Source organism: Molothrus ater, chromosome 23 (assembly GCF_012460135.2).
Source record: "Molothrus ater isolate BHLD 08-10-18 breed brown headed cowbird chromosome 23, BPBGC_Mater_1.1, whole genome shotgun sequence".
Lineage (NCBI taxonomy): Eukaryota > Metazoa > Chordata > Aves > Passeriformes > Icteridae > Molothrus > Molothrus ater.
The window spans coordinates 7468611-7486217 of NC_050500.2; the positions used below are offsets into that span (position 1 = coordinate 7468611).

Genomic DNA, 17607 nt, shown 5'->3' on the forward strand with positions numbered 1-17607 from the left:
GTAAAACTCTCTCTAAAGCTCAGGGAAATTCATTAGGAGAAAGCTGACAAATAGCAGCAGGAGGGCATCACACAATGAAGAATTGTTTTGGGGCAATGAGAAAGAAATAGGTCCATTTTCCCCCTTGCTTCTATGTCTCTGAGATGATTTGAGGGTTCTTAGGCAGCTCACGTGTTTGTCTCTCTAAGCCATCCCCACAACACCACTACTCTGAGCAGTTCCAGGAGCCCCAGGACATCTCCTAGGACATCTTCCTCTTTTATTCAACAAGAGCTTCCATCTGGGAGCTGTTCCTTTCTCCCAGCCCTGCTTTTTCAACATCCTGAGCTCACCTCCCTCCTATCCCACCTCTATCTGCCTCACCCCTGGAAGAGTCTAAGGCCAGATTGGATGGGGCTTGGAGCAGCCTGGGATAGTGGAAGGTGTCCCTACCCATGGGAGGGGGTGGAATAAAATGATCTTCAAGGTCCCTTTCAACCCAACCCAGTCTGGGATTCGGTGATTTTATGATTCAGTGTATTCTGGTTCATCCCATCCCAAAGGACCCATCAGGGCATCCTTGTCTAATAGACTTTGATAGCAGAGGCCAATTTTCTGTGTCAGGTCCTGACTCTTGGGCCACCACCACTGCCAGTGTTTTTTAGGAAGTCTGGCTCCAATAAACCAAGCCCACATCCAGCTACACAAATGTCCATGGCACTCCAGGGCCACTTTGCAGCCTTGGTGCTGCTGTGACCTGGAAGGTCACAGTGTGCAGGCTGGGAAGCTGGACCACTGCTGTAGAGGGAATAAAATGGGAAAAGACCCTGCCACCAGCCAGGGCAGCACTGCAGGGAGCAGCCCAGGGGCTCAGACTCTGCTGGCAGCATCTTCTGAGAGTGTCTGCTGGGACTGTGTGGCTCCAGCCTGCAGGGGGGACACGAGGATCTTTCCACAGCTTCTCTTTCATCATCTTTAGAACCATTTAAAAGGCTGCCATGCAATCTTCCTCCCAGTCTGCAGCCAGCCCCCCCTCACCTGCCAGGCCCAAGGCTGAGCCCCTACTCCTGGCTAGTGGGGCAGCGCTGTCGAGATCCCGGTAAAATCAAAGCATCCATTCCTCTGCTGGCTTAGCTGGGAGAATCAGGTTACAGGCAGCAAACCCCCTATCTCTGATCACTTTAATTCCACTAACCCATGTCATGTCAGACAGAGTCAACATTTGCTCTGGAAAACACTCACGACTCAGAGAGAGCAAAGCCAGCCCAGCCCGTGGCCTCTCCCTGGCAACACTTTGAAATCACCCAGGGGAAAAGGCGAGGTGAACAGCTGGGAGCTTTCCAGCATCTCCTCGGAGCCCTCCTGACAGATCTCGGTCCCTGGAGTGTCAGGTTACTGGACAGGGTGGGGGGGGGGGGAACTGCTTTTATTATAGGAAGGTCAGCAGGGAATTCTGGCATTTTCAATTACCCCGTGCAGCAGCGGCTGTGATCGGGGTCAGGATTAACTGCCTGACCCACGGCTGAAGAGAGAGTGGCAGGGAAATGCACCATGATGCTGCAAGGCACCAGCCAGTCCAGAGGCCACGGGACAGGGCAGGGAATGGGGAGATGTGGGGGAGAAGGCTCTGTCAGGGCAGAATTTCTGTCAGAGCATCTGGCAGGGGATGCCTGTGACTGTCCTGCCACTGTGTGAAGGGGGAGACTTGGAAAGCCTTGGGGGAAGGAGGCAAGCTCCCCTCTCACTGCCTTCACCAGGGACTCAGTCTGAGTGGGAGACCCAGGCAGCTCCAACATGTGGGAAGCAGGATTCCCTGTGGGTCCAGAGCAGGGCATTCCCCAGGACAGCGTTCCCACACCCTGTGCAGTGAGGCCGGAGGTGATGCTCTGCAGCAGCCAGGACAGTGCTGTGATCAGTCACAGAGCAGGCACAGGGGTGGGGGTGAGCACTTTTTCTCCAGCATGGGCAGAGGGGACAGACAGGACAGCTGACCCCCACATTCCCAGAGACCTGGAAGTCTCTCACCACTGTCTCACCTGCAGGACACCCAATCCAAAGCAGCCCTCCCTCCCTGCCCCATGGCACCCCAGTCCCACACAGTCCCCAGCAGGTGGGACAGTACAGACTGTCACTGTACAATGGTCCAACTGTCCCCACTCCAGCTGCCACCTCTGACCCCAAGGATCCTGTTTTTTGTGCTCCTGTTCAGCTCAGAGTCCAAACACATCCAGGTATTGAACTGAAAATCAGTTTCTCTGGTTAAAACCTCCCTCATTTTTTGCTTTTCTGGGTAAAACTCCCTCTGGCCATTTAAGCATCACAGGCTTTCAGACCATGGGCCCTCCTGGAGAATGCATTTGAACTCAGATGCCTTCCTCCAGCACGAGCACTGAATGCACCACAGTGAGGAATACCTGGATGAAGAAGGGAAGAAGGGAGGATTCTTCACCTGCCCTCCATGGTGACCCTGGTGACCCTGCTTTGCATGGGAGATGAGGCCCTCCAGAAGCCCCTCCACCAGCACTTGTGTGTCTGTGACCCTCCTGCTGAAAGGGCTCATTATTCCTTGGACTGTTACAACATTTGTCCCCCCAGTTCCTTTCCCAGTTCTGCCCTGTGATGCCATGTTCAGGAGCCACACACTTTTGGAGCCAATTCTCTCCAGCAGAAGCTGAGGAAAGCAAGGAATGGCAGCACTGGGGCTCTTTAATAAGCAACATTTGCCCTTAAAGGAGTAAAAATTCTCAGGTCTGGGATATTCCTGGACTTGCTGGAGCTTTGGAAAATTGGTGTTTCACAGTGTGTGAGGTTTTTGTTCCGAGGTGGCCCCATCAGTGGTACCCACGCTGTGTCAAGGGTCTGGAAAACTTCCCAGTGGGCCCAGCCTGCAGCTCCTTGAGTCTGTAACTACAAACGCTGGAAAATCTTAAAAACATGGCAAAGCAGCCCAAAGCTGGTCCTGGCTGCAGCCCCACTTAAATCAAGGCAGGCTTTGGTGTAGATTACAGCCTTTAAAGCAGTTGCTAATGCCACAAGCCCAGCGACTTGGCCCAGGCAGCCGAGGGTTTGGCGGTGTTTGAGCTCTTTGTTCAGTGGGGTTTGCAGTCCCATTTGCATGTGTCACCCGGCCTGCAGGGCTTTGTTCCCACACAGACGAGCTGCTCCAGAGGCTCCTGGCACTCCCCACACTGCTGCCAGAGCTGCTTTGGGGTCACAAGGTGCCAAGGGTGTCCCCACCTCCTGGACCCCTCTGCACGTGGAAAACTCCTCTGCTCCAGATCATGGCATGTCCCCAGCAAAAGGCTGCAGGGAAGCAGGAACACAGAGGGAGCCAGACCCTCCCCCCTCCAACCTGCCCCCAGATTTTCCATAAAAATATACTTTCCCAAAAAGTGCCAATTAATTGCTGTCATTAATTGCATTAATTGCAATGATAACTGCCCTTAGGAACAACCTGACTTCAAAATTTGAAACATAGAAAGCTTAGAGCTATAGTCCTTGAAAGAGTGATGTCTGCTGCAGAGCATCCATGGAATCACAGAATGGTTCAGGTTGGAAGGGACCTTTCCACCCCTGCCATGGCCAGAGACACCTTCCACTGTCCCAGGCTGCTCCCAGCCCCATCCAGCCTGGCCTTGGACATTGCCAGGGATCCAGGGCCCTGTGCCAGGGCCTCAGCGCCTCACAGGGAAGAATCCCTTCCCAATATCCCATCCATCCCTGCCCTCTGGCAGTGGGAGCCATTCCCTGTGTCCTGTGTCTCCATCCCCTGTCCCCAGTCCCTCTCCTGCTCTCCTGGAGCCCCTTTAGGCCCTGCAAGGGGCTCTGAGCTCTCCCTGGAGCCTTCTCCTCTCAGGTGAACCCCCCCAGCTGTCCCAGCCTGGCTCTGGAGGGGCTCCAGCCCTTGCAGCATCACTAAGTCTTGTTAATTTGTGACTGAACCTTTTCCCTTGCTCTCTTGCATGGTGAACTCCACCAGTTTCCCTGTGTAGGGAAAGTTTTGGAAATCCCATTTTCTCTTGGGAAGAGCATTCCCTGCCCAGCCCCAGAGATGCAGCTGCCTCCTGCACCCTGCCAGGGCAGGGATGGCCATGGACCAGCCTGTGGAGGGCCAGGCACTGTGAGCATCTTCCTGCTTGCACAGGGGCACACTCATCCCTTCCCACAGGGACCCCAAGAAGGACTGAAGGACACCCAGCCAGAAAGCTGCAGTAACCCCTTTGGAACAACTGCCAGCTTCCCCACCTGCCCCAGGGCACTGCCCCAGGGCTGTGTTTGCCAAGGGCAGCAGGAGACATAAATCAGCCATCTGGAACACAGGAGGAAAGGAGAGCCCTGGAGCCATCCCATCAGCTCCCAGCACAGCACAGAGCAGGGATGGTGGCACACTGATGGAGCCCCTGATTTAGCAGAAGGGACTTTCCACCCCATCCATCATGGACAGACTGTTGTTTCTGACCAAAGTCAGCTCCAGCATTAGAATAGGTTTCTGAAGCCCCAGGCAGGTGTGGAAAAACAATCCTCAAACTCATGGTGTAATTTATGCAACAGGGAAGCCTGGGAGTGAGCAGGAGGAGGAGCCCACAGAGATGGTGGTGGGCAGGGAAGGGCATCTGCTCGGGAAGCTCCAGCAGTGCCGCCCATCCCCTGCTCTGCCAACATCCCCAACTGCCCACCACAGGAGAGGGAAGAGGCTCCTGAAGAGCCAGCAGCTGACAAAGCTCCTGCCATCTGCTGCAGATGGTCTCCAGGGGCAGAGGAGAAGGGATTTGGGCACGGCAGGATCCCTCCTGGGCACTCGCTGCCAGCTGCTGCAGGCTGGGGGATGCAGTGAAGTCAACAGGCTGGGGCAACAAGAGAGGGGAGGAGGGCAGCAAAAGCAAAGCCACATCACATTTTGGTGGCCATCAGGGTGAAGATGGGAGCTGTGGGTGAATAGAAGAGGGAGAGAAGATAGATGACGGAACCAGGATGGTGACACGGGTCCATGGAAGGCAAGGTCTGGAACTTTACTGGGGGAAGAGAAGCAGCCATGAGGATGTCAAGGTTTCAGGAGGTTTGGAGTGTGGGAGCGTGTTGCAGTGTGTCCCATTTCCTCTCACCTATCCCAACCCCCTCAGGTGTGCCAACCTTTCCCCCTCCCCCTTTTTCCCTCTTACCTGGAAGCTGTCCATTAATCTAAACCTTCCAGCAAGGCGTCCTGTGATTGGGAGATGCCCCCCAGGCCTGGGCTCATTGGTTTGTCCCAGCGTCCACATCCCCTGGCCCTTCCCCTGCTCACACCTGGTTGGCCCTCACCTGTCCGTACCCTCCCCCTGTCCCCAGGGCTTAAAAAGGACACGAGGCCACGTGGTCGGGGTCTCTGCTGTGGGTCGGTCTCTGCCGTGGTTCTGTCTCTGTCTGGAGCTGTTACCACATTCAGAAATCTACCATGCTACAATAAACTCTGGATCTAAGCTCCACGGCAGAACCCGCTCCTTTTCTCTTCATTGTTGTCTGAACCTTTTCCACCAAAGGTAAACTGAGTTCCTATTTTGCCTGGACTTGTTCTGAGCGCCCAGCTGCAGCACCCAGCCGGCCAAAGGCATCTCTGGGGTGAAAAACGCCACAGCTGCCGCCTTTGGTCCAGCAGCGAGGCCAGACGAAGCCAGGCAGGACACACCCCGAAACATTCAGGGCTTAATATTTAATAGGAGCAGGCTGAATTGTGACAGAAACATATCCAGGGAAGTCTCCAAAAGATGAAACCAGGGATTTAAGTGACCTCAGGACAGCAGCCCAGCAGATCCTCCAGCTTGCTCTGTCACACAGAGGAACTGGCTTTGTCCAGGCTCCTCCATGTGTGAGATGGCTCCAAAGCTCAGGAAGTTTCTGCTTTTCCCACTTTTGTGTCAGTTTTCTGCACAAGAAGTACCCTACCAGGTCTTGAAACATCAAGAAGTATGAAAGTGCTTCTCATGGACCTCAGTCACCTCAGCCCAGCTGAGGCTTCCCCACTCGGGTCATTGTGGTCTCCCATTTCTGCAGTTCCTGGACAGACTTCACAGAACCACTTCCAGCTTGCAGTTTCCCAAATCAAATGTTTTACTGCTGTCCTGACAGACAGAGTCTCCTGTATTTCCTTAGAAAATCAGTGATTTCATTGGGAAAAAAGGCAATGATCTACATAGGCTCATGTACAAAGACCTGATGTGCTGCCTGTCTCTTGATGGCTCAAGACTAATTCTCTTCCTGAAAGGTGTTTTAGCTAAAGCCAGGACTGAATTAGAGGAAAATTCCCATCCCTAGAAGTGTCCCAGGCCAGGCTGGACAGAGCTTGGAGCAGCCTGGTCTAGTGGAAGATGTCCCTGCCCATGAGAGGGAGTAGAATGAGCTGAGCTTTAAGGTCCCTCCAGCACAAACCAGATTCTGGGATTCTGGGATTTGAACTGGTATTCAGGCTGATCTAACACATCTCTGGACTAGAACCTTTGAAACTTAGTCAAATGAAGAGCAATGGGCATAAATCATAGCTTGGGAGGGTCAGGTTGGCCATCAGAAGTTCCCTCCCTAGGAGGGTGGTGCAGATCTGGGACAAGTCAGTGGGACATGGGGAGAGTTCTGCCTTTGGAGATAACCAACAACTGTCTACCCAAAGCCATGACTTTGCTTATGTACTGTTGGCAGCAGCCCTGCTGTAAGTGGGAAGTTGGATGAGGAATCTGAGATACTCAAATGTTACAACTTCCTGCCTTTTATTCTGGAAGAAACAGGAAAGTGGAGTGTCAAAATCTTGTTGAAGTTCAAGGCCAGCTTGGATGGGGCTTGGAGCAACCTGTGCTAGTGGAAGGTGGCCCTGGCCATGGCAGGGGGTGGGACTGGGTAATCTTTAAAGTCCCTTCCAACCCAAACCATTCTGGGATTCTATTATAAACAAATACTCAGAGCTTTGAAGCTCTGGAAAGCTCATTCCAGCCCTTTGAGGTAATTTCTGCACTTTCCCAGGTTCTGGTTTCACAGACACTAACTCCTGGCTGCAGCAGGGCCCAGCTGAGCAGCACGAGAGAGAACAGGAGGAGCCACTGCTCCTGCTTGTGTCCAGAGCAGCACGGGCTCTGCCGTGCCTCCCTCACAAGAAGGGAGCCAGACACATCCTCTGACACAGTGAAAGTGAGAAGATAAAAGCAAGGCTCCCTGTGCCCCAGGCAGTACAAGTCTCCTGTCCCTGTCTAGCCAGCAGCATCACTAATGTGACAAGCAAACAGCAGGCTGGGATGGCTGGTGAGAAGGTCTGGTCCTGCCCAGCTCCTCCCTTCACCTCAGCTGCTCCCCGAGCCCTCCGTGCCCCTGCTGCCTCTGCCAGCAGAGCTCCAGGGCCGTGGCTGCAAGGAAATTGTTTTGCTTGAAGGTGAGGGGGAAAAACCCCTCCTTTCTGCACAACCTGGGATCTGTCTCACCTGTGCTCCATCGCTCATGGATCAACTCCTCAAGGTTTGTAGCAGGATCAGGCTGGGCTCAGTCCAGTGCTAGGAGACCCCAGCAGAGCAGGGCCATGGCCCATGTCCTCACTTTGGACCGTGGTCACCTGTCCTTGAGCTCAGGGGCTCTCCAAGGCCTGTCAGGACAGCCCTCCCCAAAAGACCCTGCGTGGCTGGGACAAACCTGGGCTGTGCCAGCCACTGAAATTCAAACCAGACTGATGCCTGGCATGCACCTGGACAGAGCTGTGAGCTGCACATCTTCCTGGCCAAGAGACCTAGAGAATCATGGAAGGTTGGAAAAAACCTCCAAGATCATCAAGTCCAACCTTTGACTGAATGCCATTTTGTTCACTAAGCCATATCACCATATTGTGACATACTGCTGGAAAATGCCACCCAGAATAATAATGCAAATAATCATAACAACTTTTCTGGATCTATAGACGGGCAGAAATCATCCTGATGGGTTTATCAGGACAGTGGATTGATTTCCTTCACCACACACTCCTTGTATTCCCTCTGTAAGAGCCCTTTGTGGCTCTCTGTGGCTCTGTTTGCAGCCAAGAGCCTCTGACATCAGCACTAATCCTCCCTCCTTATCCCCTGTGACAAGAGTTGCTCACAAAAGGGACACATTCCCAAGAGCCTGGATGCTCTCTTACCCCCACCACTGGGAGGTCTTGAATTTGTCTCTGGATACTCCAGAGCCCAAGGCTTCTTCTCCCTCCTCAGGTCACAGAAGCCAGTTACCAAGAAGTGCTCTTGCCACTGCTATTAACTCATCCCTGACCATGGAGCCCTTGCCTTCAGCTTTCCCAGGGCACTCAGCCTGTCCAAGGTGTGGACAGAGCCTGCCAATCCTCACAGCACCAAGACTCTCCCCACTCCCCAGCAGTCCCAAAGAAAGGCCACAAATTAGTAGTCAGGGGCTGCCAGCAAGAGCTGGTGCCTGGCAAGGCTCTCAATTAGTCAAGTGTTGTTATCCAGAGCCCTGGGCTCAGCTCCTTGACCCCTTGGGATGCTGGCACGGCTCTCAGCCACCTTCTTGGCACAGATCATTTGTTGAGGAATGGCTGGGAAAGGACTTTTGGTGGCACCCAGGCTCTGTCATGGTCCCTGCAGACAGGACTGTGGCACATGGACAGTCCTGGATTTCACTCCTGAAGGGATGCTGGGCTTTGGAGGATGAGGTACTGCTCAGCTGCAGGGTGTGAGGAGCAGCAGTGCAGGTGAGCTGCAGATGCACAGTGTGGAGCTGGAGGTTGAGGAGAGCCTGCTGAGAAGAGCAGAGAGAAAACCCAGCCTGGGCTCAGAGGTGACAGAAGGCATTGCCCAGGAAGGCAGGTGGATCATGTTTATGGGGATGCAGTTTGCTGGAAGGGGTCATGGCCATGGGATGATGGTCACCCAACCATCACCCAGCATGTGCCACCCACCTGGCCACACTCAGGACCTTCCTTCCCTCTGGCTGCTCTACAGGGGTTGTTTTCTTACTCTCACAGGAGATTTCTCCTGGGATCCCAGAACGGTTTGGATTGCAAGGGATATAAAACCTCATCACCCCTTGCCATGGGCTGGGACAGCTTCTACTATCCCAGGGTGCTCCAAGCTACATCCAACCTGGTTTTGCGCAATTCCAGGGATGGGACAGCTACAGCTTCTCTGGGCAACCTATGCCAGGGCCTCCTCACCTTCCCAGGGAAGAATTCCTTCCCAATATTCCATCTAACCCTGTCCTCTGGCAGTGGGGAGCCATCCCCCCTTGTCCTAGCACTCCATGCCCTTATAAAATGTGGCTGCTGAAGAACTGGTGACCCCTGAAGGTTTTGGATGCTGCTGGTGATGGGGCATCTCTCCTCAGTCCTGCAGCACAGAGGGTCCCCAGCACACACCCTGTGTCCCTTGGGGAACCAGGGGGATTTTCCTTGCTTCCTGCAGGGCTGCAGGACCCCGAGGGGTGGTGGGCACTTTGCTTTGTCCAGCTGTGGCAGGAGCACAACCCCATCACACATTCAACAATGGAGCCCCAGCTCTATCCAGAGCCAAGGCAGAGGGAGGCTCATCCTCCCTCTGCTCCCTCTCCTCTCCCCCAGCAGCCCCCCATTTTCCTGTCCCAGCTCTGCCTTTGTGTCTGCAGTTTCTGTTACCAACTGTTAATGATCTACATCAAGGCTGCCAGGCAGTGCCAGTGCGAGTGTAAGCAGAAGAATCCAGAGCCTCTAATTACAGAGGAATTAGCAAGCAGACAGTTAGTGTTTAGTGCTAATGAATAGATACATTAAGAGAGACATCACACAGGCTGAGAAGTGTGAGCCCTGATAATAAAGGAGTGTCAAACCAGGAAAACACAAGGAGGAGGATGCAGGGGACTGAAAAGGATTTGCCTTCGACTCAGCTCGCTGGTTTTGCTCAGTTGGGAGCAGCCACGGGTGATCCATGAAGGTTCAAGCACAGCAGAGAAATGCAAGTAGGAAATATGAGCATCAAATGATTAATCCATAGTACAGGACCACGGTGGGAGGGTGCAGAGCCCCTTCCCAGCTCCAGGCAGCATTACAGCCACCCCATCTCCATCAGGTAAAGGAAGCTCATCATCCAGACCCATTCCCCTCTCCTCCTTGGGGCAGCCCTGTCTCTGCCTGGGGCCAAACCATGGCTCAGCCTGTGTCAGACCTGCCTCCAGGGCTTCAAAAACACCCTGGCCCCACTCCCAAGCTAGCCCCAGATCACAGGGCACCATAAGAATTCCCCCAGACATTTCTGCAGGTTCCCTCTGTCCTCACACTCTGGAAGTGCTGCCCAAGTGATGCCCACCTGCCCTTCTGCTGTTTTACCCCACCCACCACCCCTGACAGCCAGGACACACCATGGCCTCCAGGTGATTCACCCATGGCTGCCAAATTCAGCCCTGGGGGTCAGGTAGTGTCCAGGGCACTTCAGAGGGACCAGAATCTCTCCTGCTCCCAGCAGGGCTGTGCCTCACTGGCATCCTTCCACCTCAATCCCATTCAGCCAAGCCCCAGCCCCGGCTGTGCCCAGCTCCAGATGGCTTCCAGGTGGGCTGGGAAGGCAGCCCCTGGCCAGCAGCTCAGTGGGGCTCCCTGCCACCAGCACAGCTGCCAGGGGGCTGCTGGGGACCCTCCTGGGAGCAGCACTAGCAGCCACTCTGACCATCCCTCCCCCAGCAAACACACCCTGCACAGAGCTGGAGACCCTGACTGAAACCCTCCCAGCTCTGTGCTTCGGCTGCTTCACCAGGTGACTCTGCAGTGGCACAGGAACTGGAGCAGATTCCCAGACCATTATCCCAAATATTCATCTCCCAGCCCCTCTCCTGTGCAGCTCTCCTTTGCTTTCTCAGTCTGGCCTGGCTCTCTCTACAGTCCAAGCAGGACTGCAGCTCCCATCAAAATGCTGGAGCTACCTCACTTTCCCTCCCCAGGAACCAGGAGTGTGTCTGCAACACTCTGATGGTGCCTGCAATGATGCTTGGAGGCAACAGCCTCAGGCCCAGCCACACCCAGTGCTGGAGAGTGATGCTGTGACACCAGGGGACAGTGCCACCAGCTGTTCTGCTGCCATGATGGGGAGGCAGCTCTGCCTTGGGACGTGCTTCAGCTTTTCACTGAAATAAGGGATATTTTGACACCCAGGGCTTGGGATTCACTCTGGAATTGCCAGGCACTCATCACCACCAACATTATGGAATAAGCAACACCTCACCCCACTCTTGTCCCCTTCCAGCCCACAGGGGCTCAGCCAGCACTGCCCAGGGACACTGCCCACCCCTGATGCCTCAGGTTTTAGCTTTTATATTTTTCAGATTCTATTCTGCTTTAGTGTGTAAGTCTGGGCTTCATATTAGGGGATGGTGAGCTCTCTTCACAGAATAGGTAGATAAAACAATTCCTGCTCTAGCTGGGGAACAAGGACAGCTGATCCAGACCTCAGGCCAAAGAGCATAAACTGTGGACCAGAAGAGAGAAAACAAGAAGGATGGGACTGCATGGGCTAAAGCTGACAATTAGCTCCAATATGCTAATGGACCAAAACTTATAAAAGTGAGAGACCCCGTGACCTGTCATCCATTTTTGTGGCCATTTTGGGTAGTGCTGCCCAAGGTGGATCTATTTGAGGCCTCTTAATAAATCCCTACTTTATTCTTTAGCTCTGTGTTCTAGCTCAGCCTTCACAGGGCATCCCCCCACCCCACCGTGGTGTGGGAGCTCTGAGGGAGGGCACTGGGCCTTACCGGCCTGGTTGGTGGTGATGTTCACGGAGGCGAACTGTGGGGAGAAGGGGCTCTGGTCGGTGACGCCGTTGACGGCCTGGATCTCGAAGGTGTACTGGGTGTGGGCCAGCAGGTCGCTGATGTAGATGCGGGGCTCGGTGAGGCCCAGCTGGCGCGGGGCGAACTGCACGTTGTCCCCGCAGCGCGTGCAGGCCCCGCGCCCGGCCCCGCAGCTCTTGCAGATGATGTTGTACACCAGGTCCTCGCGGCCCCCCGAGTCCCGCGGGGGGCTCCACTCCAGCATCAGCGACGTCTCGTTCACGCTGGAGATCACGGCCTGCGGGGCGGACGGGATGGCTGCAAAGGGAGCACACGGGAAGGTGTGAGCAGCTGCCCCTCTCCTCCTCCCCATCCCTGGGCAGGGCTCTGTGTGAGCCGAGCCCACAGGGGCTCACCCCAGAGGGGCCACCAGCCCACAGGGGCTCAGCCAGCACTGCCCAGGGACACTGCCCACCCCTGATGCCTCAGGTTTTAGCTTTTATATTTTTCAGATTCTATTCCGCTTTAGTGTGTAAGTCTAGGCTTCATATTAGGGGATGGTGAGCTCTCTTCACAGAATAGGTAGATAAAACAATTCCTGCTCTAGCTGGGGAACAAGGACAGCTGATCCAGATCTCACACCCAAGAGCAAAAACAATGTGGGCTAAAGAGAGAAAACAAGAAGGATGGGACTTCATGGGCTAAAGCTGTAATTGGACAATTAACTCCAATATGCTAATGGACCAAAACTTATAAAAGTGTGAGACCTCGTGACCTGTCATCCATTTTGTGGCCATTTTGGGTAGTGCTGCCCAAGGTGGATCCATTTGAGGCCTCTTAATAAATCCCTACTTCTGTTGGTGTCAGGGATGTGTGCAGCAAGTTAGACATCCAAATCAAAGAGGGGGAATGAAACCAGTTCTATTAACCCAGGCTAATTTGGTTGTGTAAAAGTCCTGACAAAATTTATCAGCTAGTTTGTGTAGTGTCCCCCAAAACCCCACCGGGACAGACACCTTTGTCAAGCATCCCTCAGTGCTTTGACTGAGGACCATGTCCTTTCCCCACCACGTGGTTCCCTCCCAGCTGCCCAGACCCACATACTGGTGCACGGCATGTCCACGGGGTCGGCGTCTGCCCGGTAATATCCATTCCGGCACACGCAGTTTGTGGCCCCTTCCGAGGTTGTCCGGCTGTTGATGGGGCAGTGGACGCACCCTTCATCCCCCTGGCTGGCCTTGAATGTTCCTGAGGGGCAGCCTGGAAGAGAAGAGAGCAGTGGTGAGCAGTGAGAAGGGGGCTGGGGAGATGCTGGAGCCTGGCACTGCTGCCCAAACCATCCCTGGGGCTCTGCAGAGTCCAAAGGAAATCCTGACAACTGCAGGTGGGCACTGTAGAGAAGCAGCAGCTGGTGGGAAGGCCCTGAGAAGGCACCTGCAGAGATGGGTCCCTGTGTAGACACCTCTGTCCCTGTTCCCCAACCATGAGTGCAGAACAGGGACTTTAGGAGTGCAGAGGGAAATTTTAGCCACTGCCACATAAGAAGATGTCAGTGGCTGTACCAGGTGAGACCATGGACACCAGGATCCTCCCCCCAGTAGTGACTGTCAGGGGGGTTTAGGCTGGAGATCAGGGAAAGGTTCTTCCCCCAGAGGGTGCAGGCATTGCCCAGGCTCCCCAGGGAATGGGCACAGCCCCGAGGCTGCCAGAGCTCCAGGAGCATTTGGACACTGCTCCAGGGACACACAGGGTGGGATTGTTGGGGTGTGTGTGCAGGGTCAAGGGTTGGATTTGATCCAACCCTGTGGGTCTCATCCAAGTCAGGACATTCCATGATTCCATTACTGCCCAAGGAGCAGGGCATGAACCACCATGTTGCTGTTGTGTTGCCCACAACACTTCCCCACTCCCTTCTGAGATGCAGCTCCTTGCACTCAATACCCCACGTGGGTGTTTCCCCACGTTACCCACTCAGTTTTTTATTCCCTGCAGATGTCCTTGCACCTGTTTTACCCCTAAAGAGCCCTGTGCTGTAACCACACGCTGCAGGAAGAAACTGCTGCTCTCTGCTTCGAAGCCAAGCTGCCATTCTTGATGCCATCCCACATTTCCATTGCTGATGGACACTCAGTCACCATCTGCCTTGTCCACAACCTCTAGAGTTGTCCAAATCTCTGTCATGCCCCACACTGCATAACAACATTCACTGTTATTCTCTTCTTTTTTCAGCAATGCCCACATTATTTTTTAACCACTGGACATTGGGCCAGCTCCCAGCTCATCTCTGTGCAGGTGTGTGGGAATTGGTCTGCTGGAAGATGCCCCATGGTCTTTAAGGCACCTCCCAACCCAAACCATTCTGTGATTGCACCATTCCATGAACCTGGGGTTGTTTTCTCCCATTTGTATTGCCTCAATTCTTTTGAATTCCAATTGCCTTCTCACTCCCTGGTCACACTGTCTCAAAGGGTCCTTTTGCAACTCTCCACAGAGTTATGTCTTCATGACTTTGTACATGTGGCACCTGGGGACATGGCAGTGCTGGGCTGATGATCCTAGGGGACATTGCCAACCTTAATGATTTTATGACTCAATATTACAAATAAATTGCTGGTTCTGCTGAGCAGTAGCAGAGGGCTGGGCCCTCCCTCCAGGCTCTGAGCCCCCCACAGGTGAAGAAGATGCTCCATAAGCAGCAGCCACTCAACCCCACGTGTGTGCAGCCCCACAGGGTGGGTGAGGGGGTGTGTGGTGCCCACAGCAGACAGTGGTGAAGGCTGGACCACACTGTGATCCAGCACTAACAGATTCAGCACTGGATAAAAGCTTTCAACACCAGAAAGTCCCTTCCAAGCCCAGGGATCAGCAGTGCCCAAGGAAAGGCTCAGCTCAGACTGTTCCTCTGTGGTTACTCCTGTTGTGACTTTCTGTTGCTGTTAATTCTTACACAGCCTGAAGAGCCTGGGGGGAGGCAGGTGGTTCCTGTGCTGAAACAAGTTTAACAAACTTCTCCTTCAGTCACCTGCCAAGGCTCCCAGGAATGAGGCAGATCAGAAAACAGCCTGGGACAAACATTCACTGGGGTTGCTGTGAGCAAGAGCCATTGCTAAGAAGTACCTATTTCTTATTTGGGAAAAAAGGAAAAAAAGAAGGTTGGTTTTTTTTCTTCAGTTGTCATCTCCTTTCCTCCAGAATTAGCCTGAGTTTCCAATGAGAAAAGCTTGACAGAGAAATTCCATCAGCCTTCCTGCTTGCACTGTCCCTCCTTCCTCTTATGGTCAAAGGAGCTGTTGAGAACCAGGATCCTCCTCATGTTCCTGGATCTTTCCATCGATCCCTCACCTGTTCCATTCCATTCCTGACCCCCTTCCCTCGGGACCAGCCCATCTCAGAGGGTGTTAAACTGTTGGGAGAGGTGATGGCTGGGCAGTTCTGCATTCACCAGAAGCAACGGGGACATGATAACAGGCTTCCTGCACTAATACCAATATTTGAGACACACAAAAGACCAAGAGATAAAATTGCTCTCATCTGACAGCCCAGGTGAAATACAGGGTCATTCCAGCAAGGATAGTTTCAGACAGGGGCCTCTTTCACCTTCCTGAGGTTTATTTTATAAATAGGTACTTTCCTATAATGCTTCTTCTGCATCAAGACAGAGAGACATCCAAAAGTGCCCAGGCTGTGGAGTGTAGTGACTACTCCAAGGGATAAAAACATTCCCCACATTGGCCCTGGCACAGGTCAATGGCTGGAGAGGGATAAAAACTGAGGCTCAGCGGTTGTTTCTCAAAAATGCCAAGCTGGGACGCTGAAACTCTTTGCATGAGCCACCCAAACACAGCCAGGAGTTTTGGCAAGTCCCTTCCTCCCCAGCAGGTCCCACAAGGGATAAAATAATCTGGAAAAAATCAGAACTTCTCCCAAGTTAAATGTTCTGAAATCATGTGTAAAGACAGGAAAATCACTAAAATTTGATGCAAAGTCCATTTTTCCTATTGATTAATTTTTCTCCAGTAATGAAAACCTCCAGGAGTAAAATAAATGAACATTGTCCTCAAAACTGTTCTGCTTCCTCCATGTCTTCCCCTGGGTGAGAAAACAGATTTTCTTTAGGAATTTCTTGTTTCCAGAATAAACACCAAATCAAAAGTGAAATCTTCACACAGGGGCTAAAACCCCTCCTGCCTGAACAATGGGAATGTTCTCACCATGTGCTGGAAGCATCACAGGATCATGGAATATCCTGAGCTGGGAGGGACCCACAGGGATCATCCAGCCCAGCTCCTGGCCCTGCACACACACTCCAACAATCCCATCCTGTGCTTCCCTCAGGGCCTTGTCCAAATGCTGCTGTGGCAGCCTCGGGGCTGTGCCCATTCCCTGGGGAGCCTGGGCAGTGCCTGCATCCTCTGGGGGAAGAACCTTTTCCTCATGTCCAGCCTGACAGACATAAGGACACCCCAGTTTTCTGCCCTGGGAGGTGACAGCAGCTTTGGGACATTGCTGCTTTTCCTTAGGCCTGCAGCAAGGACATCCATAGAAATTCATGCTTGCAAAGAGGGAAATTAACCAGTGAAAGCACAGAAATTTCCACTTTATCCAAGCATCCTTCATCCCTGGAGGGTGATTTCGGTGCCAGTGGCTCTGGCCCCATCACTGCAGCAGTTTCCCCACCTCCAGCAGTGATGGGATGCTAACAGGGCTCCCAGGCACCTTTAACTGCCTGGCTGCTGCACAGACCCATGGCTGGCTGCCCTGCTGGGGTACAGCCCTGGAGGCAGCCTGGAGCACTGCCTGTGGCTCTCTGCAGCAAGGCTGGGGTGCTGAGCACCACTGGGGCTCCTTGTTTCTCACTCACTCACTCCCTCCCAGGGCATGGAAAGGTGCTTGTGCCTGGGAAGCCACGTGCTTTGGAATCACAGAATACACTGAGCTGGAGGAGACCCACAAGGATCATTGTGTCTGGCTCCTGAAGGGAAGGGAATGCCATGGGAAGGACCCACGGAGGATCCTACCCTGGGAAGGCATGAGGAGACCCACAAGGATCATTGTGTCTGGCTCCTGAGGGGAAGGGAATGCCATGGGAAGGACCCACGGAGGATCCTACCCTGGGAAGGCATGAGGAGACCCACAAGGTTCATTGTGTCCGGCTCCTGAAGGGAAGGGAATGCCATGGGAAGGACCCACGGAGGATCCTACCCTGGGAAGGCATGAGGAGACTCACAAGGTTCATTGTGTCCGGCTCCTGAAGGGAAGGGAATGCCATGGGAAGGACCCACGGAGGATCCTGCCCTCCTGCAGAGGACCTCAGCAGCATGTGGGAGGCAGGGCCACCTCTGCTGCTGGCACCAAGCTTCCAGCCTCCTGTCCTGGGGCAGCTCAGCAGGGAAAGGCATCCCGTGGCTCAGGGAAAGCCTTTGGCCAAATGTGCAGGAGGGGCCACACAGGGGTTCCCTGCTCCTTCGTGTCTCACTGCCTCTCTCTAACCAAATGTTTAATTAATCCAGTGTGAGCTGGGCAGGCTCCAGCCAGGCTCTCCTGCATCCCAAACTGCCCTGGCCTTCAGAGTCCACCCCAGGCCTCTCTTGGAAACAGCTCTGAGCAAGCAGCTCCCTCCTGCAATAAAAGTTCCTAAAATGGCACCTTCAGCCCAAGCTGAGGGCTCTGAGGGAGGAAGGATTCTTCTCACCCCCTCTGCCTGGCCCTGTTTCTGCTGGCAGCAAGGATCCCTGAACTCCAGAGAGGCATTTTTAAAGGCTGATGGAAGCCAGGCAGCCCTGGCTGTCAGGATCTGCCAGGAGCCTTAAATCCCCAGCCTTATCTCCCCCCTGGCTCCTTTCTCCCTCGGGGCCGGGGCTGGGGGCTGGCTCTGCAGCTTCCCTGCTGCTGCAGGAC

At 53.9% G+C, this 17607-nt stretch overlaps 1 protein-coding gene across 4 annotated transcripts in view; it reads right to left on the reverse strand.

The window, feature by feature from the left end:
• EPHB2 (EPH receptor B2) overlaps positions 1–17607 on the reverse strand; it is a 133508-nt gene that overhangs the window by 33347 nt on the left and 82554 nt on the right. For all 4 annotated transcript variants that reach the window (XM_036396154.2, XM_036396152.2, XM_036396153.2 and 1 more), the window contains exons 4-5: positions 12814–12969; positions 11692–12027 (exon numbers count right to left, since the gene is read on the reverse strand). In XM_036396154.2, coding sequence (XP_036252047.2) covers positions 11692–12027; positions 12814–12969 — 492 coding nt within the window. The remainder of the gene's footprint in view (positions 1–11691; positions 12028–12813; positions 12970–17607) is intronic.